The sequence below is a fragment of the Epargyreus clarus genome, unplaced genomic scaffold (genome assembly GCF_041222505.1).
Source record: "Epargyreus clarus isolate Ecla_fem2 unplaced genomic scaffold, WU_Ecla_fem_2.2 ptg000007l, whole genome shotgun sequence".
Taxonomy (NCBI): domain Eukaryota; kingdom Metazoa; phylum Arthropoda; class Insecta; order Lepidoptera; family Hesperiidae; genus Epargyreus; species Epargyreus clarus.
The window spans coordinates 14,783,790-14,811,171 of record NW_027332215.1 but is presented as its reverse complement, the minus strand read 5'-3'; the positions used below and the strand labels follow the sequence as shown (position 1 = coordinate 14,811,171).

Below are 27,382 nucleotides of genomic sequence, written 5' to 3'. Positions count from 1 at the left end.
CCTCTCGTGAATATTTTTGTATGAGAGGGTAACTTTCACTATATAGTTATTCACACTGTCACCTTTTATTATAATGCTATTGTTTATAAAAATATGTGACAAACTAAACCTCTTACTTGTCAACTGTCAGTTCATAATAACATCTGTCATGGCGACATCGTCAGTGGTCTGTTTTCGAATATTGTTATAAAAACATATTTATTGTATTTAAAATCAATATCTTTCACTGATGATGTTCTTTTTTATTATTATTTAACGTAGACGTATCTCTGAATCAATAATAAAATCATTAAATTTTCATGTTCGTCCACATGGTTGAAATTGCACGGGATTGGCTGAAGCTAAAGTGACGTCACCTTCTTGTACCTAATGTCAATCAAACGTTTGTTGTTGCGGCACTCATTGACAATTTTTCGATTTTATTAGGTTCTTATTTCTCAAAACGTTATAAAAGTTAAATAACTTTCAATGTTTAACTTCTGAATAATGCGTATAGCTATTGTACTTTCGTAATTAACTTCGTTAAAAATATTGTGACGTCACTTGCTGACATACGACGTGGCATGTGACCGACTGTTTTCGCACGACGTTCCGTTTAACGTAATACAATATGTTTTTTGCTAATAAATATCCCTTATTTCGAGAAAAACGTCATAGAAAGACGTTTCTGATACACGTATGTAAATAATAAAACACTTTCCCAACACTTGTCAAATACTCTATTCAATTAGCTGTGTAAATTTTGAACATACTGATAAAACTTTCACTGATTAAATTTATAATAAAAATAAACCTATTCCAAATGATATGTGATTTTTCAAAAATATGATGTATTTTTTACTGCAAAAACACTGTATAATTATACTTTATGATGCACTGTATTTTCATGCCCATATACTGTAATTTTTCAATCAGCGCATTGTAATATTACTATATTACAAATCTGTCCTGGCAACACTGAATTCACCGGCGTCCGGCGGTCACCCACCTATAAGAACTAATCAATCAATACTCATGATTCGGCTTTTTCATAATTAATAGATTGATTTCATCGTACGCTGTTTGACTATTATTCTGTTACATTACAATAGTTAAATATTCCAAAATGTACACATTATCAGAAGGATCCTTGGACGTAAGTAAGCATGTCGTGACTTGTTTTATACGTATTTCGCTTCGATCACTAATTGATCGAAGGTAGTACGCCATTCATTTAACGTAATATTTTAAATATATATTTATCAAAATAATTTTAATATGGGTTTTATGAAATATCTTATATTGGCTAAACTGTACTTTATGACCCGTTGAATTTTAAGTGCCTGTGAATATGGAATTGCGGAAACCACCCGTTCTTTTTAATGATTTTTTTAAATTTTGAGATAAAATTTTGACTCGTAAAAATCGATTTTGGTAAAACTATACGTTATGACCCGTCGAATTTTGAGTTGCGAGTCATACAGGTGGGTAGGGGGGGGGAGGGTCCCTGTAGTTCCGGGACCAGAATAGGGCTACGGTATCCCCTGCCTGTCGTAAGAGGCGACTAAAAGGGGGCTTCCGGGGTTGCGGGCGTGGCAAGAGTGGGAGCTCGAACCGCCAGGCTAGCGACCCCGGGGAGAACGGCGGTATGTGTTATGTGGGTAAGGCGACCAGCCTTCCGTCGTATACACCAGACGGTGTGTTGATGCAAACTCAACTGGGCGGAGCCCGACGAGGCAGTGCGCTGAGAGGACTCCAGTCTCGTTCCTTTGGAGATACCGGAGTCCTCTACGCAGCGCCGAGGACGGCCACCGGAGGGGTTGTTAGTGCGGTAAAAGTCCCAGTCAGTTTAGCCTCGACTTTTCATCCGCAAGAAACGTCAAATCACGTCAATATAGTCATTCGTAATTGCCAAATTTGTTAATAATACGACTGTCATTTACTCGATTTTTGGATAACCAATTTTTTGCGTCATCGATGCCTCGTCCATTAAGGCCTGGCCGAACAACCTTAGTATAATCAAATTCTAGGTTTAAATTGGATAAATTTTGTTAATTAAATAGAATTGGTTGATTAGGTTCTGGTTAGACGGTTTAATGAATACAAAAAAATAGGAACCCAACAAAGCTGGGTTCCGTCGACCTTAGTATACTTAAATAAGTACTAGGTTTAAATTGCCGTTTTAATTGTTTCAGAACTAGCTTAGAGAGTATTTATGAGGGGTGAGAGGGGTACATCCTCTAATTTTTTAGTCTTAAATCCCAATGAAATACATAGGTAAACTCAAAATTAACAAAAATCATTAAAAAATAGGGGGGGGGGGGGTTCCGCAACCCCCCCCCTTCACAAGGGAAGTTACTATGACCACTTTTACCCTTATATTTACTATTAAATGTTCATAATAATGTATTGAAATAATAATTTAAGAGCTGGTAAATGGCGTTACTATTTTATAAACAAATCCTCCAGTATCAGTATTGTATGTTCGACTTAGTTTTTATTTATTTTCCAGAAAGAGATTATTATTTCGATCCATATATTTCTTGTTATGTCTTTAGACTACCTACATTAAATTACTTCATTCTGTAGGTTATTATGAATGGTGGCGACTACGACAAACCAATACTACAACTTCTTGCAAATAAGAAGATACAGGGTAGTGAGGGGATAGAGAAATACAGACTGCTGTTGTCAGATGGGAAACATTCCCACAGCCTCGTGATGCTTGCGTCACACCTCAATGATAAGATCATTACAGGGGAGCTGTGTGATAACGCAGTGGTCCAGATTAATCGCTTTGTCACAAAGCTGCTCAATATTGTTGGGAAAGGAGAAAGGTAAGATTTCTTTATAAGATAGAAGTAACAAATGAGCACTGTTGTATGTCTATGACATCTATGATACAGGGAATCTTAGTGTACACTATTAACATGTTTAATTAAATTTGTATTTCCAGGCGAATCATGGTGATCTTGGATGTGACTGTCTTGGCACCAGGTGCCGAAGTGGGTAAGAAGCTGGGCAACCCTCACGACTGGACAGCGGAGTCAGCAGCTGGTACACCAGCGCCAGCACCCATGGGTGCATCCGCTTCATCCACGCCTATTACACTCCCTTCCACCGGATCAGGGTTGAACAACAGCCTCATATCCAAACAAATGACCCACTCCATTACGAGTCCTAGTTACCAGTGAGTAATTATTGCATTATTATGCAAATAAGAAAGATTAGTATAATAATATAGTCACTGGAAAGGCTAAACGTCTAAAATGCAAAGAAGCCCTTATGTGTTAGACTTTTAGTTTTTCCAGTTTTAATATGGAAATGTCAGTTGTGTTGTATCACTATTAGCATATATCTATTCTTATATCTACACACGCCGGCAAAATTAGAGGAATGCTGTATAAAAGTTAATAATTTTTGATTTTTTAATTTGTTTTTTCTAGTCCGTATATTTTTTTAGGTAAAAAGGTTGGCAAATATGGTATTAATATGGTATTATGTGTCGTAAAAACATCTGATTTTTATTTTTAAACAATTATAAAGAAACTAAGAGCTTGTATTGCCACTGCAGGCTTTTATGAGGTTTCAAATACGTTTTGCCATACTGCTAATGATGCCGTTAATCATTTCTTGGTTCAAGTTCTCGCACTCCTCAAGCAAAGCCAATTTGAACTCTTCGGCATTCCTAGGGGTTGTATTTCGTTGATATACCTTCCTCTTATGCTAATAGGGCTAATCAATGGTCTTCAGAATTTGTAAACAGTAAAATGATCAAATCTAAAGTAATCCTAGACCACAGTAAGTCAAATTCTTAACAGTAATGCTTAAGAATTTGAAGTGTAAACAACCGCTTATCACGGTATAATTTATCTTTGAGGAATAATATTTGTAAGAGTAACAATTTAAAAAATATATAATATTAATATTATATATATTGAGTTTAAAAACATAAATTACTTTTTGTTAATGGCCGGTGTGTGTATTATATATCTATGTATGTATTGTAATCTCAAAACATCTAAATTCTAGATCAAATTTGAATAGCCTGTTAGAACAATTAATTGTCTTTATAATTTAATCCTATTGCGATTAACAATTAAATATTTTCCAATACAATCTGTCAACTTGTTTCCTATATATATAACAATCTTTGCAATACCTAGCTTCAAATATTCTTATTAGCTAAGTTATATTCCTTTTCTTTTGCTTATTGTTATTATTTTTTTTTAATTTTACTTTCCTATATATTACTTTTGTGTTTTATATTGTTGAGAATAATTTGCATTTTTATCTCCCAGGTCCAGGACTTATTTATCAGAGGCGCTTCAGCTTATTTGACAGAGTATGTGTGGCCGATAGTAGGAATGGTTGTCTGTCATTCACACAACACGTTCGCACACCGTCTTCGTACTATTACGACCAAAAATACCGAAAAGTTACAATAATTGACATGTTTAAGGTTTGAGATATATTTATTTTCATGAGAACATAGATTTACTTACATGAAATTTTCTTAAAAGTAAAATAAGAATATGTTACTAGGTAGGTACACTGCACAAAAGATAGTACATTACAATATGAGGACGAAAAATTTTTTTCTGACAAGTGTGAGTTTGTGACACGAGTCAGAAAAACATTTTTCGTCCGCGTGTTGTATAAAATTTTATATTACGGGGTCGGAAATGGGGGTTTTGCGCACGCGAAGCGTGCGTAAAACGTCCATTTACGCACGCCGTGATATAAAATATATTTTTTTTAAATTCAAAACTCGAAGGTAGACAGACTTAAAATGCGTTTATCAAATTAAATCTCATGTATTCAAAATAGATTCATATATAATACATTTTGAAAGTCAACAATCTACAACTACTTTCGCTATGGAGAAGACGCGGCGAAAGAAACTCCATACGTGTGCAAATTTGCATCTTTTAAAGAGTAAATAATATACAATTTTATATAGTGGTACATACAATTAGTTATAGATGTTGGAGCTGGAGTTGTCATACCATGCGGATTTATCATTTAAGAATTGATTTATATTATAATAAGTTCTTTTTACATAAAGTCAATTTTATAGTAGAAGATTTAAACCTTTTCTCGAATAGGTAGATAATGTCTTTTGGTATTTTATTGTAGAAATGAATACAGGTCCACATAAAAAAAAATACACACCTTGCTTAATTGTTTGTTAAGGTAGCGCCAGTTTTACTTTATTTCTAGTATTATATTTATGCTTATTATGTTTTTTTTTTTCGAAAAAGAATAATTTTTGCAAGCATATAAAATATTTTTATAAAATAAATGCTTTTAATATATTGTCTAGGCACTGTCAAAACATTTATAGATTTAAGCAATTCTCGTAAGGATTCACGGGGGCGATGACCATAAATGGCTCTAATTGCACGTTTCTGTAGTATTAAAATGACATCTAATCCTAGCCGCATTACCCCGCAGCAGAATACCGTATATTTTGATAGCATTATGTTATCATAATGCTATGAAAATAACTAAAGTAAACGAGCCTAGCAGTTGGTATATCGGTAAGTTGTCTCATTGTTAGTTTTTTTTAATTAGGCAAAGCAAATTGGACACATTTAGTCTTTTTATTATTTAATTTAATACACGATTGTTTGCGCTAAACCAGTTGTGGATTATGTCAAGTGCTTTATTAATATCGTTGACATCTTTAGTTTGTCTTTTAACTTTAAATATTAAGGAAGTATCGTCAACAAACAACACAACCCTCGATAAGTCCTGCATATCATGCGGTAGATCATTAATGTATACCAAACACAAGAATGGCCCTAAAATAGAGCCTCGGGGACGCCTACTTTAACACAGGAACCTAAAGATTTGTATCCCTTAACCTGAATTCGTTGTACTCTAATATCTAAATTAGACCTAAGCAGTTTAAGAGATTTATAAATGTCGATCGCAGAGCGGGCGAGTCTGCAGAGGCCGACATCGACGATTGGCTGACGTTCGACGAGGCTGAGGCAGGGCTGCTGGTCGCCGGTGAAAAGGGTCTATACTTCTCGCTGCTCGGCTATGTCATCTCCACGAACGACAACGTCGTGTTCAAGGCCTGCCCCTTCGACCAGTGCAACGAAGTGAAACTCGTCGACCAGGAGAACGGACTGTATCGCTGCGAGGAGTGCAATAAGGAGTACCCAAACTTCAAGTATTGCTTGCTCTTAGTGGTGAGTTTACTATTACCTGCAAGATCCTTAGTAAAATGTTGTCAGTTAGTTTCGCCAATGAGAAATTACGCTTACTTATAATTTAACAACGGCAATGTTAAGCGATACTGTATTCTGATAAAAGAGATGCTTTTATCCGAGGCGTTCTAACTAACGGCCATTATTAATACTCCATCTATCCAAATTTTACATACCAAACATCGAAAGTAGTCAGTTTCTAGTATGAAATAATTGTCAAATGCTGATATTTGGTAAGCAAATCATTGGGTGGATTTTTTATTAATGACTGTTAATCCTCAGGGTTGGCAACATTTCTTGGCTAAACTTAGATAGGAATCTTGTCTCCAGATAGAGGTTGTCGCTTATAGACATATACAATGTCGCCCATCGACAAGTGACCGCCCGAAATATTCTGAATATTCATAAAAAATATGGAAAATAAACTTTAAAATGGGGGGTCTATCTATAATATTTTTAAAGTTATTGATTTTTTTACTTTTTAACACGCTTTTATTAGCTTGGGTTGTATGTATGTAAGTAACAGTAACAGAATCTTTGAACTCGATTTCTATTCACTTTGAACGTTCAGTTTAATTCGAAATTTTGAAGAATTATCAAAAACCGATGACAATAGACGATTTCAATAATATTATTTCCCTATAACTCAAATGTTCTGAAACATATCTATGCCTCTTGTAGAATGTGTTTTAGGATTCCGTACTCAAAGGGTAAAACGAAACCCTCCGCTGTCTGTACATGTGTCACTGGGCTTTATCTCTTAAACCGTAATAGATAGACACTTGATTTTTTTACAAACGATGCATGATGGTGGTCGCTATAACAACAAATACTAAAAATTTATAAATTAAATATAGTTTAAAAAACTAAAAAACACGCTTTTATGATAAAATCAACTAAAAAGCAAAAAATAATCTTCAATCTAGGAATCAATTAAGGAACAGTAAATAGTTTAATTGTGGAAAAAGTGTGGTGCGCTTTTCGAACCTGATAAATGGAGCAAAATATGTATTTTCTTCAAATTTTTCCTTTTCCTTTAATTTGTCACATAACATTACTTCCCAGAATTTGATCCTTATAAGCGACACTATCAGATAGTAGAATAATATAGAGGGTGTATTTTTTTCAAAATGAACTCGTTCTATTCTCGGCTAAGGAAAAATATATTTTAAAAAACTAATGATGCAGTTTTAGTTTTTATTAAAATCGGCCTCGTAACTCCTTTCGGCATTTTTCGCTAATCCTTATAGTTTCGGGTCTAGCCCTGAAGGCCTATTTGAAAAATTCACCCGTATATTATGTTCCAGCGGCAGTAACTAATATTTGATGAACTAAAGCCTCATATTGTGCTTCGTCAATAATATGTAAAAAGTGGTATTGATAACATAAATATAAACATGAATATGAATATTTGCATTGTTCAAAGGCGTCAGTAGCGGACCCCACCGGCAACCAGCGCGTCATCGCGTACAATGAGGCAGCTGAGTTCATGCTGGGTCACACAGCCGCTGAAATAGGCCGCATGTTCGAGCACGACAAGAAATCATACGCAAAGGTCATCAAGAACGCGAAATACAAGTCCTATGAATTCAAGCTCTACTCTAAAATAGAGAGCAGCACTGTGAGTATTACACTTATGGTAGAAATAAATTAAGGCGCTGACCAGTTAGTTGCCTTAAAAACACCCAAAAAAATGCTGTCCTCCAACTCTGGTCTTTACTAGGTTAAATAATGGTATGAGTTCTGAAGACCATGATATGATGTAATCCTCCTTAAGGGTTAACCTTAAGTTGTTAGTTCTTATGCCTATAGTCGTCACAATTTAATAGGTCCATTTTGACACATGCCATCGCTAGTCTCTAAGCATGTGACATACAAATCGATAACCAAAGAAAGCGATTTTTATGACAAATCGATTACAACCACACATAGTTTTGTATAAATTACTTAATATTTTGTAAACAGAATATTTATTATATTTTTTTCTAAATCATCTAAATATACAATAAAAAGAAGAAAAGAAAATAAATTCTAGTGTAATTTAAAAATTTAATCACTTTTAGAAGATAAAGCATCGCTCGTAAACTTTTTTTTTTGTTTTATCATTCACTAAGAAACAAAGTCTTGATTATTGTAGGGATAAATAATTAGTTATTGGTAATTCTAAGTTTCGATTACTTGAAAGTTAATCGATTATGGTTTCTTCCGAATACTTTGAAGCCGCAAGCTCTAACCGTCACGTGGTCGTAATCTGCCTACTAAAAAGATAGTTTAAGATATTAATGACATTGGGATGGCATGAGTCAAAATGGGCCTATTAAATTGTGACGACTATAGATATTCTTCAATTAACTACTTTGACTTTTCAATTTTATAAGCGATATTAACTTTGTTCGCCAAGTATTTCATACCTGTCTCGATAGATAAGCAGGCAATGTATCATTAATCTGAGCATCATAAATCTGAAAATGTCTGAGTAATAAACTTCCATTAGACCTTATGAAAATTAACATGTACTTAATTGGTCCACTGAATTCAAGTTCAAAAAAACAAAATTTATGCTAAAGTTATTTTCTATTTCCAGGATGAAACCACATTTACGACTACAGTTTTGAATGTTGAAGCAATTGATTACAAGGCTACCAGTGCTAGGCTTATCGAAAGCATAAAGAGCTGTGGTGTAGATTTTTAACTGTTCTATATGTATTCAGTGTATTCCATATGTATTCAGGAGTAGATTGTTTTTAACTGTTCTATATGTATTCAGTGTATTCCATATGTATTCAGGAGTAGATTGTGATTAAAATGTTAGTGTCATTAGCAAGGTCTTGTCAAAAGCCAAGTATTGGTAAACTGTACTTGTGCCTGTTAAAGGAAATAAAATTAAGTTAATTTAACATTATGTTATTCCCAGCGGGTTTATCTCAATATCCAAATCTTAATAATAAATATGATAGCATTATTTTTTGTTTTACTTGACAATTGATACCCACCAACCAATAAATGATTGTCTCCCTATATCCAAAAGAAAACCCAAGGCTATTTCCATAGATATACTACTAATAAAGACGTAGATAAGTTACTAACAAAACAACCCGCTGTTGTTGGTGGCACTCATCGCGAGAAATGCATACTACTTTACAAATATTATATTAAAACAACACACTAATAAATAGTCAAGAGGTGCAAGTAGGACAGTACGTCTAACTGAATGTGCAAAAAGGGATAAATATATAACTTTATGCGTGGCAGTCATGATGACTATTCGTCAAAGATGAATTTGAGTTAGATGCGATATAATTAATATGAATTAATTGTAGAGTACCTATACTGTGCTTGGTATACAGAGAATAAATTCGTATAAGAATTAATTTAATATTGTATTAGTATTAAAGGAAAAATACGTAAGCCAGTGAGTGTCTCTGCGTAAATGTTGCATGGAATTGAGACGAGAGAGAGAGAGAGATTCTACAGTCTGATTCATAATTAGGTGTCCAAAATGTAAACAAAGAAATGTCATTGTCAAAATTCGATTACAGCCTACAGGCATTGCAAACCTTAAAAAATAACAAGAAACGAAAAATTTCACAAAATTCAACATAAAACAAAAACTTAATAACTGCACACAATTAAAAAAGAAAACGCGCTAAGAAAACTAGAAAAAATTCGAGTTCGATCACGATCACGAAAATGAATAATATCAACTACGAAACTTAAAAATGGCGGCTCAAAAAATGTTTTGGGTGCCGATTGTGTGACCATTATCACAATTTAATTTTCTCTCATAAATCTTGTTTTTTAATAATAAAAATATAAAATAATAATATTACTGTATGAAATGAAATTGACTTAATATAAATATTGGAAAATGTGAATTGATTTTAATTTATTTAGATTATTATTTTATTATCGATGTATTAATTTAATATTGTCAAAAATAAGAAACTGCCATTTGACACATATTTTCTTGATAGGTCAACACCTTTGTTTACATTTTGGACACCTAATTATGAATCGGACTATAGAGTGTTTTATATATACCTACTAGTATGAATTTTTGGATGCAGGTAAATAAAAAATAGATTCGTTTTGCGTAAGATTTAATTATTATCATCGCCTATGAAATGTTCAAGCAAATTAGACTCCAATAATTTGGATGCCAATAGTCTTCCCTTCTTTGCTTGTGAACAATGTTCAACCATAATAATTATTATTGCCAAGTGGCAACACTGCTGTTAAGAGTCATTTCAGTCAAAGGTATAGTGACAGCTTGGGCAGGCTAAGAAAATTTGACATTACATTAATACATACATCCAGCAAGTCATATATATATAATAATAACACATAATTTCGTGATTATTCCTATTTTCCTATCCTATTTTCCTGTCATGCCCTCCGTTTGCTAAGTGAGAGAAGATATAATTCAGTGGCGTTTACTGTACATAGCATATTTTATTTCTCATAACCTTTAAAGTACAATATGAGTAATGTTTCAATTTTATTCGATCTGTACGCAAAATATAAGCGCTGGGTGGTAAACAATCCAAGTATCGTTACTGACGTAGAGACAGTTGCTACATGGTCGTCATATTTCGTCGCGGGTAAGATCAATAAATCGCCAATCGTCTCAGAATTTGTATATTCTTTATCTAAACTTCTTTCATTATTCAATGATAAACTCATCAAGGAAGCTTATGGACCGGAACTTGAATATGGACTACGAGAACAAATTAAAATGTGGTTGACAATTATACATTATTGCGAAGTTTTTGTGGAATTAGTAATCAAGAGCAAGTATGGGACACGTGGAAAATGGACGGCAGCCACTCTTTTACAAATGTTCAAATGCTTCTCAGGATTGGTATTGCTCTTTAGGTTTAAGGAGCTTCCTATTCCCCATCCACCTGTACCTGTGTTGCAACGGAAAAAGTACACTGAAGGTAAAGATTCAGAAGATGGTAGGGCGTCTTTCTTTACTTTGAAGCGATCCGGACGCGTCGTGCGCCGTATCGATGGTGCGCCTCCAGTAGCACTGCGTGACTGGCAACCAATTAAGGTCAAAGATGATACAATCCCAAGCATAGAAGTAAAAGATTTGCTGCATGCCGAATTGTTGCACATTTTAAAACCATTGATACATCTTACCGCTATGAGAATTTTTGGAACAAAGGCATGGAAGCAATGGATTATCGCTTTGGGAGTTGATATAGTCAGTTTTAAACTGTACAATAGGCATATAAAGACATTGTCATATGAACAGAGGTTAGAAATAAGTCGCAGGAAGTTAAGCCTGGTGCTGTATTTACTTCGTAGCCCGATGTACAATGGGTATTCTAAAAATGTCATTGAAAATGTTCTTAATTCTGCTTCTAAAAAGATGCCAATTATGGCATTCATATGTGGACCCATTATACAATATTTAAATCATTGGCAAGATATTTATTTCTACATGTGGGCATCATAAACTTAACAGAAACAGAGAGAATAGCCACTTGTATTGCCACAAATATATTTTTAACATATTGTATGTTGCTGTCATATAGTATACGAAGTCATAAATTATTATTTCAAATTTAATCAATCTGCTATGTTCAAATTAATATGAAAGTATCAAATGTTTCTATGAGATAATATTGAAAAAAAAACATATAATATGTTAACTCCATAGAACAAAACCCAAGTGAAGTAGTTGATAAATGTTATTTAAATAAAAAATATTATGTATGATTATTTGAAATTCACCAAATTCAAGTCATACCGAGGTTTACTCAGTATGAGTTGAATTTTGTATTATACTTGTGTAGGTTAAGTATAGTATAAGTTGGGTACTTTCTGTTATTATTTTAAATAATCAATGTAACTCGGCTTAGTTTATACATTCAAGATCCCAAAATATTATAAATATTTTGAGTCTTGGGGATTCTTTCACAAGTTATCAAAGCTAGAAAATTAATTACCAATCCGTTTTTATAGAAACCTCAATTATAACGAAATAACTATAATTTTTAATCAATCTTTAATAAACAACTCTGCACTTAAACTGAAGTTAAATATGACCTATGACTATGACAGATTCTGCTAAAATATAATGTTACGATTTATGAACATAAATGTGCCCTGAAAATCAATAATAAACTAAACACCCTAGAAGACAGTTTATGAAGAGCCAGGAAATTTAAAATTTGTTGACTTATTCTCCAGAAATTAGAGGCTATAACTTCTTACTTTGTTTTTGATGCATGTTATAATGTTCCAAGTATACAAACATTCCATAATAATTTCATTCATTTGAATTTTATATTTTGTTTAGTGAAATGTGTGAACATATTGTAAATTTCAGTATTTGTACATACAAAGGTACTGTACTAGCCATAATTTAAATCATAATTATAGTTGTTACGACAAAATAATAACAACATAATTATAAACTTGCTTACCCTATAATAATAGTTTATATTTATGTCATGGGGATAAAACAAGACAATCAAGCGTGTCTAATAATTTGTTAAAGTTATTCTATGTTTTATTAAATATGTTTTATAAATATTATATATGGTATTTGGGCATTAAAATAAGTTAATTGTAATATGTGTAGGGTAATTGAATAAATCAATGTTATAATTATTTTGTTTTATTCCAATTTAAAATTTTAAGTTTACTATTTAGTAATAAATAATTATATTTGAAATTGAAATGATTGAATATAGTACTACGTGACTTCGGCTGGATCAGCTGAAAGGCTTAAATTTGAGAAATGCACTCCATACATCATGATACTAAAATCATATCGAAAGGAGCAAAAGTATTGTCCTTGGTCCTTGGTATTTAAATTTAATTCACAATAAATTCTATAACAGATTTCCAAGTTGGATTTTTTAACACCTTAGTCGATTCCTCATGACCGAGGGTTGTGACTGTCAAGAACATCCTTGTGTATTATGGTCTTCCATGTAGTGCGTTTCTGTGCGATTTTTAAAACCACCTGGACAGAACCTTTAAATTCAGTACTAATTAAATTTCACAGAAGGGAAACATTCATATCTTTATGAAAAGGTACAAAACTGAAAAGATTTTTGAAAACATGCCTGCCATATTTAAGATTCGAACTAGGTAAAGTTCAATCAATTCAAAACAACACTGTACTTTTATGGCATCAATTCGAGAGGGTCAATTTCAAGGTTCAAATCTCAATAACAAAAATTGTAAATTAAATGAAAACATACATAACAGACAAGATAAAGCACTTATATATACTATATAATACCTTTAATTTGTCATATACCATTACTTCCAAGAATTTGATCCTTATAAGCGACACTATCAGGTAGTGGAATAATATAGAGGATGTATTTTTTTTTCAATGAACTCGTTCGTTTCCCGGCCAGGGAAAAATATTTTTTAAAAAGTAATGATTCAGTTTAAGTTTTTATCAAAATCGGCCTCTTAAAGCGCAAAAGTGGAATTTTACTCATAGGTTCTAGGTAGGATAATATTGTTGTAACTCTTGATTTAGAAGCACATGCCTATAAAGAAACTTTGCATTTGGCTTTCTGGATAAAATAATGAAATAACTATTTCAGCGTTTTTGGAAATTTAACTTCAGCCTGTTTAGTGTCGGGTTTAAGACTTTTTAATTAAATTATTTGTTTCAATTAGAGTTAATATCTTTTACTTTTTCAATTAAAATATATTAATGAATGTTTCAATGTAATTAGAAAAATAAAAACACTTAACTATCATCCTCCTTTATTTAAATACGAATAATAAGTGTATTATAATCATAAAACAATTTCTGTAATATATAATAATTTCCAATGAATTATGAACAATATGTGACAAAATATCCCGTCCATGATTATTACAATTACTTTAGTTTGTTACAAAATTACATAACACGTAATTATTGTTAATGATCTTGAATGATGTAATAAAACGGGTATACCAAATTGATATTCATTATTATCAATGTATTATGTTTATACTTAGAGTTATGGTAAATTTATATTGATATTGAAAAAGTAAGTAAACTTTACAATTGTGTAAGTGAATTTCACATTTTTTTGTGTAACAGACATCACTCAGATACTTGAGATAAAGGTGTCAATGGCCAATAACTAATAATTTCATTATACTACTTAATTTATCTATTTAGTAAAAAGGTATATATACCCTTATACAAATTAAAGTAATTTACACACAAATAAAAAAGTATTTTATAATATAAAGAAAATGTTGATCTTAAAACTTATTCAAATTGTTACTAAATTTAACTATAATGAAAGGCATTCGAACTTGTAGGTTTCTACCCGCCGTCATTTTTATATTATTAGCATAATAAATATTATATTATAGCATTAATAAATTATCGCATTATTATAAATTGACCAACTCACATTTGGTTGTACTAATTCAAGCCTACTATCTATTGCTACGCGTTTAAATACATAATTACACGACGCAGTTCGATAAAGATAGTAGAACACTAATTTAATAAGTTTTCATTGATAATTTTATTTGGATCGAATTAATAAATGTCTTATCTTTACACTATCATCTCGATTTTACGAAAACGACATTAAATTACAACATTAAAAATATAGATAATATGTATAATGTAAAAAATACTATATCTACAAAAATATTGCCATAATTTGTATAGAAGATGAAGAATGAAATTATAATAAAATACAAGTAACAATTTCATGTTCAATAAAATACAATGTAGATAATAATCATTTCATTCAGTGAGGTAGAGAAAGAACAGCAGATTTGCAGACATAAGCTGTGGTATTAGATGACACCCTAAGATGACATGGGTTTAAATATACAATTTACCTTTAAGTAATTAATTTATTATAAAAACTTAATAATATTTGTAGGCACGAAACTTAGCTACTTTTTGTCTAATGTAGATGCTAGTAATGTGATAAAGGTAAAAGTGCAATAAAATCTGCTAAAATACCTTTTACCTCTTATTTACAATAATTAGCATAAATACTTGCTAAAAATATGGATTACATAAATAAATATTTTGATAATATTGCTCATTTAACCACATTGGACTGAGACGGACGCTTTTTTAAATGTTACATACATTTATTTGTACATGTTTATTTGCTTGAAAGAATTGAACACATTTACTAGCTTGAGTCTTGAAACTAACGACTTTAATAAAGTTTTATAGGCACATCGGCACGTACAAACGTACAGTTATATCTCACATTCAGTTTAATTGCGCTTTCTATACAATATACATTATCATTCAATACAATGTTATAATTGATGCAATATTAAAAAATAACAATTAGGTATATAAAAGTAAACTAATTATCAATTATTTAATAAATACAACATTGTACCCATAAAAATGATACAAAATAGAATGCCAAACAAGTAGGTAATATGTATGTTATGTCGGAAACAATACGTATAAGTGCCAGTAGTTCTGTCCAGTTTGAGTGCAGATAGTGTGGGCTTGCGCATGTATCCGTAAGCACACACATTTCACATCAATTTCAATATGCACCATCTTAACATCAAACAGATAATTTTTTCTACTTATTACAATTAAAAAACAATCTCATAGACAACAATTAAAAATTGAAATACCTGTCCATATTTTGGCATTGCATTGCTCGTTTTGTCAATAACATAGTTGTTACACTATCGCTGTAAAATCTGTTCTGTAATCAGGGCCGTCGTAACCAATACCGGGGTCCCTGGAAAATTAGAATTCCGAGGCCCTTTTAGGCGAAATAATTTAACGAAATATTAAAACCCGAGCAATTCATGATCGACATTTGAAAGTAGAAATGTTAAACGTAAATCTTAGCGTGTCGCGTAAGCTAATATATTTTTCCTCGTTTTCTTAATTGTATTTTCTGTCTTTCTGTATGAAATGTGTAAGAATTGTCTTAAGTTACTATATCTCATTTTACAGTAAAATAGAGGATTTTATATCGGAACCATATGATTGCTTTACGGTAATTAACAAACCCTCACCTACCTTTTGCCACTGCCATTAAGGCCACATGTAGTATACTGTCTAATAACTGCACTTAATATATTAAATGTATGGATAACAAGACTAAGTAAGTGGGCGGAAACTCGTATTAAATTAATGTTCGCTTTATCTTACAAAGTAATATAAGTTCTATTACGATAACATTCTAAATAGTAGATATAATTATTTGAGATATGCTTACTTCCTAATTTTTTCTTTCTTTTATTTTTTTGTTATAAAAGCATTTGTACATACTTCTACGCGTTATCACAATACAAAATTTAAATTATTGAATGAGTAATAACAGTTTTTTTTTCATTTGAAATCTTACCACGACCATTGCTTTCAAGATAATAAATAAATAGGAATGTTTTTATGCATAATATAAGCAATACTTATTTTAGGCTCTTAATAATTTGGCTCACAATCATTACGTTATAGTTTAAATATACCGTTTGTTAAAATTTTGTAGGTACATATCGTAGCACATGTTATATTATCTAAACCGCGAGACCAAGTTTTTATAAACACTATAGGCAGGCCTATAATTATTGTACAATAATCCTAAATTTATTAACAGACTTAAAACATTCGATGGAAATACATTGCACGGAAATGCACATGGGATTACGATTTCGATTGTTAATATATCTCCATTATTCTCTATCTAAAATTTTAATTTCGTAAAATTCTGTATCTCTAGCTAGTTAGATTACCTTCCGAGACTCTATAATGTTGTTATTGTAGTTGCAGATAATGTTAATATTTACATGTGAGCTAATTGTCACGATAAAAAGGAAATTCTATTTCAAAAACTGTAGCTATGTGTATTCGATCAGCTAACTAATATGTTGCTCTCACTACTATTCTTTCATCAGTGGTCCTTTGTTGTATAGAAGTGATTAAGATCCGTTATCAATAATCAGTCTATCCATTTTTTCTACTACAGATTGGAATTTGTCGAAACCAGAAATCCACGATCGATCTTTGGTACGCGGAACATTGGACAGATAGATTATTAATAACCGGTGTAAAGATATGTGTAGATCAATTAAGGTGTCAGTGTGTAACTGCTATGCATATAAATATCGGCCAGTCAGGTAAATTTTGGTGCAATTTAACTCACTGTCTATAATGCTTAAAATCGACACCGCTGAGTATGTGATTTTATATAGCGTAGTCAATCTTAATGAATGATTTGTATTTCTATAAGATTTCTATAAATTTCTAAATGACGGAATAAAAAAGTATATTTTTTACTTGCCAGAAAAATTGCAAGAAATTCATTCGCTTAAAAATGAGAATAGATTTTGCCAAAAAATAGTATGATTAGGATAATACTAGCAAGCTAAATGTAAGTAGATGTCGTATTTTTGCACTTATTTCCAGCTTCCAATAATATTTCGCTAGAAAAAAGTACTGTACTATTTTTATTGGTGTATTAATAATATTGCTTTAAAAAGGTGACTATAAAAATACTATATCTTAGGCTCAACGGAATTAATACCACTTGGATACGTTAGCTTATAAAATATTTTTTATGAAAACGAATTGCGAATTACGAATATAATATGTATTGAACTATTTGTCAGAGAAATATTTAGGCATGCGATTTTGCTTGTGCTTAATTTCATAACTATCCCTACAAAATCATGACATGAATCATGTTAATCTTCACCTTTTATAGCTATCCTTAATTTACATAGAGCATAGCTAGCTTTTTTTTTATTTAAAGCTATCATTATATTATAAAAATAAATTTTTTATAATAGAGATTTATTAACATAATTCACAGATTTAAACCATAAATACATAGTTAAGGGCTTCAGTATCAAATTTCTTCGTTTCCAAATTGTATGACAGTATGGCACAGAAAAATACTGATACCACGCTAAAGGAACTAAAGTTAGCATTGATCGTCAATTGAATGCCCGATGCAAGTACGATTTAAATCTATGGACATCAATGGCATTATATCATGCTGCAGAATAATTATCACAGCAGGGTCACACTGAAAGGGCACTTGTTGTAGATCATTCAAGTTATTAGTTCAGGCTAAATCAAACCAACTATTAGTTTATGTGTATTTGACAAAGATCTTAATGTTACATTACATAGATTTACGGATCTAACTATTATTATGTATTTTGTAAATTTCACATATTTTAGTTTGGCCTCTGGGCTCTATTACTGATGAAGTATTTTCTTGTCAATATACTATTATTGAGGAAATTTGTCTAAAACCAATAGTCATTCCATAAATGCACTATTTTATGTGTTATATATCTCATTATTCATACGTTCGTGTGAAGCTGAATAATTTTTCCTACATTGTAAAACTTACTTTTCTAAAAAGTTTCCACGACAATTGAACGATAGCGGTACGATACAGCAGTTTATTCGCAGATTGGTAATCTGAAATGTAATATATCAACTAGTTATAAACATGCAGATTATAACTCAGAGGTATTATTTTTAAATCTATAACTAAATCTAAATTTGTAATACCTATTTGTAGTAATATTTGCAATTATACGATCCTTGTTACTATTATTGCCTGATGACTAATTTAATAGTGAGAACTCACGGAGCGCTTCCTTCCCCATCCCAAACGGAGACGTAGAGTAGCTGTTTTGCTCGGTTACGTAATGGTCGTAGCACCACAACCACAGACAGGACAAAAGGAAATCGGTATAATTATGTTGTCCACAGTTGCAGCGGAAACAGCAGACAATCGCAAACGCCGCAAAAATAAATTGCACCATGAAAATGGAAACTCTTTATTAAACATTATCGTAGAAGTATTTCGTTACATCGTCCGCGCACGAGGGCGGCTAGAAACGCTCCGTGTGTTCTGAACCTAACTTGAACGCGTCGTTAATTATTTTCCTACACCCCTAGCATGCTATTTACACACCCTTTAAATCAGAATACAGAAGCGCTTATATTGATGGTTTAAAAAAGCAACAGATGTCTCAATTTCGTATTGCAGTGTCACTTAATACTTCTTTTTAATATGGCCACAAATTTACATATTAAATACGAATCATTTTTAGGAACGAGTATAAATTAATACAAGTCATAAAAATGGTTATCTGATGTCGTGACAATATATTGTGCTCACCAGATCTAATTGTTAAGCCAGTCCCAAGAATCATCATCTGGCTTCTTCTTGATAGTAATGTTCTTGATGTCCGGAGGTGGGCTCGACACCCCAACAGTGGACAAATCGCGAGTATCGAGATTATTGCGTGTAGCGACCGAGTCCTTCCACGGCTGAGTTTGTTCATTCCTGTAAATTTTTACCATTAGCATTTATGAACACAGAATGCAGCTCAGATTACAGAAAAAAGGCCCAAAGTTCGGTTAACATTAAAAACAGATTGTCGTTAATATCGCTGCTTGATGTTACACGGAATAAAACCTTTCCATAAAAATGTCATATTAAACACAAAAGGATTTGATCAAACCTCATTAATATTCCCAGAAATTAAGTGCATTCAAATAAACAACGATCTCTTCATTTTTACTGTATTTTAACTTACTTTAACATTAATTTTTGAGAAACAAATTCAATGGCATATTGATGCATTCATTTTTTCTAAATTTGGACACATTTTATTGTGCTCTACAATGTTATTATGGTTTCATTTTGCTATTATCAAAATTGTATATATGTTAGTAGATGCAAAGAAAAGAAGTCACCATATTACTATGTGCTTCTATAATAATACCTGTATAATAAGTAATTCAATATGCACCATCAATATGCATAACAGATAACAGACAGATAACAGATAACATGCTGGATAACAGACGAGGCCCTGGCGACCGAGTCAGTAGCGGTATAACTACTCACCTAATCGAGCAATCGGTCAGAAGAGGCTACAGCGGCCTAGAGGAGTAAATAACCTCAAAAATGCCTGATGCAGAAGGCAAGGGGAAACCACTGCATTAACATTCCCTAGTAAATCAGCATGGAAAAGTTTAATATAACCACGGCCCCGAGTGCCCGGCGTCCCTTAGATGGGACAGGGGTGCGAAGAATCTCCGGGCGGCCATTTAAAATAGGAACCTGGAATGTACGAAGTCTTAACAGTCCAGAGAAAATATATAATGTGTGCAAGGAAATGGATCAACTCCACATTGATATCCTTGGACTAAGCGACGTGAGATGGAAACATCATGGTGAACACCGGGTGGATAACAACCATATAATGTATTATTCTGGGTCAGAGGAATCGTCAAACATGCATGGGGTAGCAGTGATCATAAACACAAAAGCGCTAAGCACACCTACAACATTCGTGCCTGAATCAAATCGTGCTATGATGATTCAAATCCAGTCAAAACCCAGAAACTTAAATATTATCCAACTCTATGCCCCCACCACGGAAGGTTCAGATGAAGAAGTCGAAGAATTTTACAGGCAAACGGAAAAACTAATAAGAGTAACCAAGAAGCATGACATTAACATCATATTAGGAGACATGAACGCTAAAGTCGGTCGGAGAGAAGTAAAAGGTACTGTGGGGAAACATGGACTGGGCGAAAGAAATGACAGAGGAGATAGACTAGTTCAGTTCTGCCAAGATCAAAACCTTGTCATTATGAACACCTTTTTTCAATTACCACCTAGAAGACTATACACTTGGACCTCGCCTCGTCATAAACCCGACCATATTGTTCGAAATCAAATCGACTACATTATGATCAACAGTCGATTCAAAAACTGTGTGAAGAGCGCTAAAACATACCCAGGTGCTGACATAAGATCGGATCATAACCCAGTGGTTGCAGAAATCCTACTTGTCCTAAAGAGAATACGTAAAAGACGGACCAACAATATAGTCAACATACGAAAGATAGGTAGCACGAATTGCAAATCAGAGGCAGCAAGAGAAATTAATGAATGGGCTATGGAAGCTAAGCATTCACAGGAGTCTGTTGAAAACCAATGGTCCAAACTTAAAACCACAGTAGATAAAATCAACGCAGACATTCTGAAACCAGACAAATGGGTTGCAAAGGAGCCATGGATGTCCGAAAAAATCTATCAACTAATGGAGAAAAGAAGACTTCACAAAAACGACGATAAGCAGTACAAAAGCATAGACAGAGAAATTAGAAGAGAAGTTCGCTACGCCCGCAACACCTGGTATAGTAAAAAGTGTGATCGTCTTGAAGTGCTTCATAACAAACATGATGCATTCAATCTGCATAAAGAGATCAGAGCCATGGTAGGAAGAAAAAACCCAACGCACCAACTAGTGGACGCAAATAATCTCCCAGTATTAGACCCCGAGGATAAAAAACGTATATGGGAGAAATACATTAAGAACATGTTTGCGGACGCCTCAAGAAGCTCGAATGCCGATACAAACATACATGAGGGACTTCCAATCCTTAAAGATGAAGTCAGAAAGGCACTACTCAAGGCAAAGACAGGCAGAGCTGCAGGTCCAGACAACGTTTATATAGAGGTGCTTAAACTGGTGGAAGAAGAAAATTTGGATGCATTAACGAAGCTCATGAACCTGGTGTATGACACAGGCCAAATTCCGGACGACTGGCTAAAATCAGTCTTTATTACTCTCCCAAAGAAGCCCAATGCGAAAAAGTGTGAGGAATTCAGGACAATCAGTTCAATGAGCCAAGTACTGAAATTACTTCTTTCAATCATTCACGAGCGCATCAGGGTAAAATGTGATGAACAACTTGGTGACAATCAGTTTGGTTTTAGATCCGGAGTGGGCACAAGAGAAGCATTGTTTGCAATACAGGTTTTGGTCCAAAAATGCAGAGAAATGCAACAGGATGTCTTTCTTTGCTTTGTCGATTATGAAAAGGCATTTGATCGAGTACTACATGGTCGAATGCTCGACATACTACAGGACGTTGGCCTCGACGACAAAGACATCAGATTCATCAGGAACCTGTATTGGAATCAACATGCCACTGTAAGAGTAGATGGAGAAGAAACCAATTCTGTTGTTATCCAAAAAGGGGTAAGACAGGGATGCATTTTATCACCTCTCCTCTTCAACCTTTACTCAGAAGATATAATAACCAAGGCTCTTCATAACCATGACTGTGGCGTAAAAATAAATGGCCGCAATATTAATAACTTACGTTACGCTGACGACACAGTCTTGATAGCGTCTACAGCGGCTGATCTTCAACAAATGGTTGACAGCTTAGAGGTATATAGCAACGAAGCCGGTCTTAAAATGAATGTTAAGAAGACGAAATTTATGGTCATTTCTAATACATCTCACTCCACCACGAGAATTACGGTATCAGGTCAAAATCTAGAAAGAGTTCAGAAGTACAAATACCTGGGAACATGGCTAAACGAGGATTGGAATAGCGATTTAGAAATAAAGACGCGAATCGAAATTGCCCGCAGTGCTTTCAATACAATGAGGAAAGTGCTATGTAGTCGTAGCATCAATATCAAGCTACGAACTCGTTTGGTTCATTGCTACATCTGGCCCATTATATTGTACGGATGTGAGGCCTGGACCATAAAAGAAGACCTTCGTAAGCGAATAGAGGCTTTTGAAATGTGGACATACAGACGCTTGCTGTCTATAAGCTGGACTCAGAAGGTGACCAACGTCAAAATTCTAGAGCGAGTTGGCCAGAAGCGCGCACTTATGCTCACAGTAAAACAAAGGAAAGTCTCCTATTTGGGCCACGTTCTTCGACATCCACGATACAATCTCCTCCAACTCATAATGATGGGAAAGGTCGCTGGAAGACGGAAAGTTGGCAGGAGAAAGAAGTCGTGGTTACGTAACATCCGAGAGTGGACCGGAATAGCCAGCGCCGCTGAGCTATTTCGCAGAGCTAAAAGCAAAGAGGGTAGCAAGAAGCTGATAGCCAACCTTCAATAGTATGGAGAGGCACTTTAAGAAGAAGATAATAAGTAATAACAACGCTCAATTGTTAATGTGCCAGAAGTGGAGCCTGAATATAACGGATATGTCAACATGGTCATGTTAAAACTGCAAGTTAATAAGCCTGGATTGTTCAGTGATTAGCTACGACAAGGACACTACACAATAGGGCTAATAATCGTTTACATAGCTTGTAATTGACTGACGTGACACTGTAATTTGTGCATTAAGAGTGCATCTGACTACTTTATGGTAATTTTCAGGGTTCCGTACCCAAAGGGTAAAAACGGAACCCTATTACTAAGACTTCCCTGTCTGTCTGTCTGTCAAAGGGCTATATCTCCGGAACCGTAATAGATAGACACATGAAATTTTTACATGGGATGCATAACGGTGGCCGCTATAACAATAAATACTAAAAATAAATTAAAGTTAAATATTAAAGGGGATCTCCATACAACAAACCGGTCTAACTACTAAACCGTACTAGGAAGACGGTTGAAATTTTTACAATCCGTTTACTACTATAACTGGTATTATAATAAATACAAATAAGAACCATAAAACATATTTTAATATACTTATTTTAATTGTATTATATGTTGTTTATGTATCATTCATAATCACCCTAACGCCATCTATTGTTGTGTCATATAACTAAGTATTGTTGAAAATAATAAAATGAATAAAAACAAGTAAAAAATAATGAACATTTGGTGGTACGGAAGCCTCCATGTGCGAGTTCGACTCGTACTTGGCGAATTATTTATTATTTAGACTAACCACTGTGAATAGGGTTCCGAGGTGGAACTCTTCATTGCACCGTAGCTGTGCGACGGGTAGTTGGCGCTCGAGTTGCTCATGCGCCGCGTGTCGTTCGCCCCGCCCAGCGAGCTCCAACCGCCGCGATTGTTCACCTGTGAAACAGACATTTTCATGTACACTTCGATTTAATTAACACTACAATTATTAACAATATTTAAGTCAATATGAAACGCTTGCAAAAATTCGAGTTGATTCTTAATTCACCAACCTAAAACTAATAGTCTCAGATCCTTGTGGTCACTAATTATGTTATCTACCTTCTTTGCTTACCTTATACAAACTGCTGATTTTTTTTTAACAATTTTGCTTATAAGTGTAAATGTCACTGATCAATAAACACTAATTTACTATACAGTAGAATTTATGCACCAATGCGAGGAAGGTATTTCTTCGAAACAAACACGTCGCTAAAATCCTTGAACTACGGTGCCAATTACATATAAATTTATAATTTATTCCACAGTGGACACATGCTACTGTAATACTTAGAAACATTGTAAAATACGAAGACATAAAAACTGTGCACTGATAAAAAATGTGTGAAATATAAATGTTTTTTAATATACAAGTAGAAAGTTTTCCCTTTAAAGTACCTAACATTCAATTGTCCGATTACCAAAAACAGCACTGAAATTTCGAGCTCATGGTTATATTACTTTTAAGTACATACTTTTTCCGTGACCGTAGATGCCATCTCGGAAACCTTTTGGGTGGCGATGCCTCCATAGCGCACCGCATTCTCTGTAGCAGATCGAGCAGCCTTCGTCACCGATGATGTGAAAATCGACCAACCCTGAATGATATTAAAATAATGTCAAAGGAGGTTCATAACGAGTGATTTCGCCTTTTCATTGATTTCCAAACCATCTTTGATAAAAAATAATGTTAAAGCAAAGTCTGACGACACGCGGTCGTGCATCTATAATAGAAAAAACATAGAATGAAATGGAAACTTTACTAAACAAAATAATTATGAACTTGTTAGTATTAGAAAATAAGAATAGTGCTATTTCAACACAATCGATACGTGACATGATATGCGTAGTTTACAAAATACAATACGTATGTAATGCTTGTTAGTAATAGTAATAGAACATTACGTACCGAGGCGAGTGAGGCGAGTGTGTTGTCGACCACCTCGTTGCCGCTGTGTATTGGCGACATGGGTGTGGACTGCGACTGTTTCTGCGAGTTGCCGAATCCGGTATACCGTCCGCTACCGTACTCGCTGCTATTGACAAATAACAACCTTGAGTGTCACGTTCACTAACTTACGTAACATGAAACTTTGGCCATTAAAATAATGTGAGATAAATGAAAGCGTTGGAATTTTCAGCCATATGATTGCCAGTATGCTATATATAATTATTACTATAAATAAATAAATAATATATCATTTCGTATTGAGGACAAACTTATAGACATTGCTTTCGTTTGGAGGTAAATTGGTTAAAGATATTTCTTACTCCTTTGATTGTTGAAATCGAATAATAAAGGCCTAATTCAGAGGCATTTGTGACGTCATCAATTAACTGTACCGTCCCGGAGAATGGAGACTTGTGTGGGCACAGTGAATCGTGCCGTAATAGTATCTCAGAACTATATCTGCTATTTGCATTTGCTATATGTCTATCTACATAAGCATTAAGACTGATGACAAATTTCTATTCACCTGAAAGATTTTTATGACATACTAATGACATTTCAGTTTACAGAAACTGTACTTAATATTTCACCATCATATTCATCAATAATATTTATAAAAATAATTAAAGTATTTGCATTCAAAGACCAAGGTCATATTTTAAACAAGTCTATACTGTATTTATCCTGCGTGCAAACTACTGCTTCAAGTGCAGCATCCTCATCGGTAGCCTGTCCATTTTATGTTAAAAAAATTAACATGAATAACTTAAATTTAACCTAATTATTATCTTAAGAATATTGGTAATCGACACTAAAATTATAACACTTACTGGTAACTGATATTATTGTCGGAACCGCTTGTGTGGAAAGCATTGTCGTTCGATGAATAGAAGTCTCGTTGATTCCACTCCGATGACTTTTCCATAACCTCGGGCTTGTAATCAGTTGGACTCCAGCTGCGACCCTCCGCAAGCGCAGTTATCTGATATATCACAATATAATAATCTATTAAGTAGTAAGTTACGTAATCCCAAATAAAATTGCTTGTATTATACAACCAAATCTCATGTTCAATTAAATGGAATATTAATAAACATATAATATACATCATAAATATGAATATCATACTTTATTTATAGCACAAGAATATTCCCAAAATAATTGAACACACATTCGTTTTGTTTGACATTCTCATGTTTGTCCTGAATGTATTATGTCTTATTGATTAGTCTAGGATACAGTTTTCAACCCTTGCAGTATACTAGAGTACTTACTAGTACCTTAGTGATTTTATTATGTCAATGCAATATTTACTCAGCATTTAAAACATTTTGTACACATAATACCAATTAAGGAAAGGAAGCATACCTTTTGACGATACATTGCTGCAGCTTTAGTGTTATACTTCTGTTGTATTTTCATTTCAGATTTATAATCAGGTTGGCTCTCAAAGAATGCTTGCGCCTTAGCATTGCCCCCTACCTGGTATACAACATTATTCATACAAGTATGTTATTTAATAATTGAAGACATGTAAGTCGATTTTCTGTCTTGTTATAATAATAAAACAAATTCGATTAATACAAACTTACGTACCAGCATTTTTTCTAACTCAATATCCTTCCACTTGTCCATGGTAACAGAACGAACAAACGAGAGGTGTACGCCTAGACTCCGATGTACTCCAGAACACTCTAGACAAATCCAGATCCCGTATGTCACGGAAACCCACTGGGGATTCAAGCTGCCGCACTCGAAACATTTCTATAAAAAATCCACGAATCTATAACTATACTGGACTACGTATACAGTAAATATGGTGACGTACAGACCATACGGCCTGTTGTTTATACTAAAATACTTACGTGGTTATCATCTTGAGTGCGGATGGAGTTCAATTTACGTCGGGTCCGCGGCGAAGCCATTATTTTATCAATCCTAAGCGAGGGTCCACTTACGACACGATAGACAACCACTCCACGACAAAGAAATCAGTAACAGAATTGAATAAACAAGTTATAGAACAAGACTACCTACAGAATAAAAGGCCTATCTATTGATGGACTAACCTAGACTTGAGATAATACTGTAATTCTGATTTTACACTCTGTGCTAGTGATGAAATATGACTGAGATCGAATCGACCTGAGCCATCGACACGACGAAATTACATGTCAAATCAAACAAAATCCATTATCTCCAGTCTAGTTCCAAGTTCCAGCCAGTTGGCAAATTACGATTCATAGACAACAGTCAAGATCAAAAAGAATATAATCAAGATACGGAATAAATGTTAATGTTGCTAT

The 27,382-nt window shown here is 33.6% G+C and overlaps 3 protein-coding genes across 4 annotated transcripts; 2 read left to right on the top strand and 1 right to left on the bottom strand.

The window, feature by feature from the left end:
• The first annotated feature begins 946 nt into the window (after positions 1–946).
• LOC140743497 (replication protein A 70 kDa DNA-binding subunit-like) lies at positions 947–9,162 on the top strand. Its single transcript, XM_073074810.1, has 6 exons — positions 947–1,135; positions 2,569–2,816; positions 2,936–3,169; positions 5,921–6,182; positions 7,627–7,821; positions 8,785–9,162. The coding sequence occupies exons 1-6, from the start codon at positions 1,106–1,108 to the stop codon at positions 8,890–8,892; spliced, it is 1,077 nt and encodes a 358-aa protein (XP_072930911.1). The 5' UTR covers positions 947–1,105; the 3' UTR covers positions 8,893–9,162.
• Positions 9,163–10,444: 1,282 nt separating this feature from the next.
• On the top strand, positions 10,445–12,823 carry Pex16 (peroxisomal biogenesis factor 16). Its single transcript, XM_073074809.1, has one exon. It carries the CDS (start codon positions 10,681–10,683, stop codon positions 11,662–11,664), a length of 984 nt encoding a protein of 327 aa, XP_072930910.1. The 5' UTR covers positions 10,445–10,680; the 3' UTR covers positions 11,665–12,823.
• A 1,106-nt stretch (positions 12,824–13,929) lies between these two features.
• On the bottom strand, positions 13,930–27,344 carry ArfGAP1 (ADP-ribosylation factor GTPase-activating protein 1). 2 transcript variants are annotated; one of them, XM_073074808.1, is made up of 9 exons: positions 26,942–27,344; positions 26,673–26,840; positions 26,445–26,558; positions 25,907–26,058; positions 25,035–25,158; positions 24,601–24,723; positions 23,889–24,022; positions 19,328–19,495; positions 13,930–18,618 (listed from the first exon to the last, which is right to left on the bottom strand). In XM_073074808.1, exons 1-8 carry the CDS (start codon positions 26,999–27,001, stop codon positions 19,333–19,335), a joined length of 1,038 nt encoding a protein of 345 aa, XP_072930909.1. In that variant the 5' UTR covers positions 27,002–27,344; the 3' UTR covers positions 13,930–18,618; positions 19,328–19,332. The 2 variants fall into 2 exon arrangements, with proteins under 2 accessions (XP_072930909.1, XP_072930908.1); XM_073074807.1 differs by having other exon boundaries at positions 25,035–25,161; positions 26,942–27,343.
• Between the last annotated feature and the right edge of the window lie 38 nt (positions 27,345–27,382).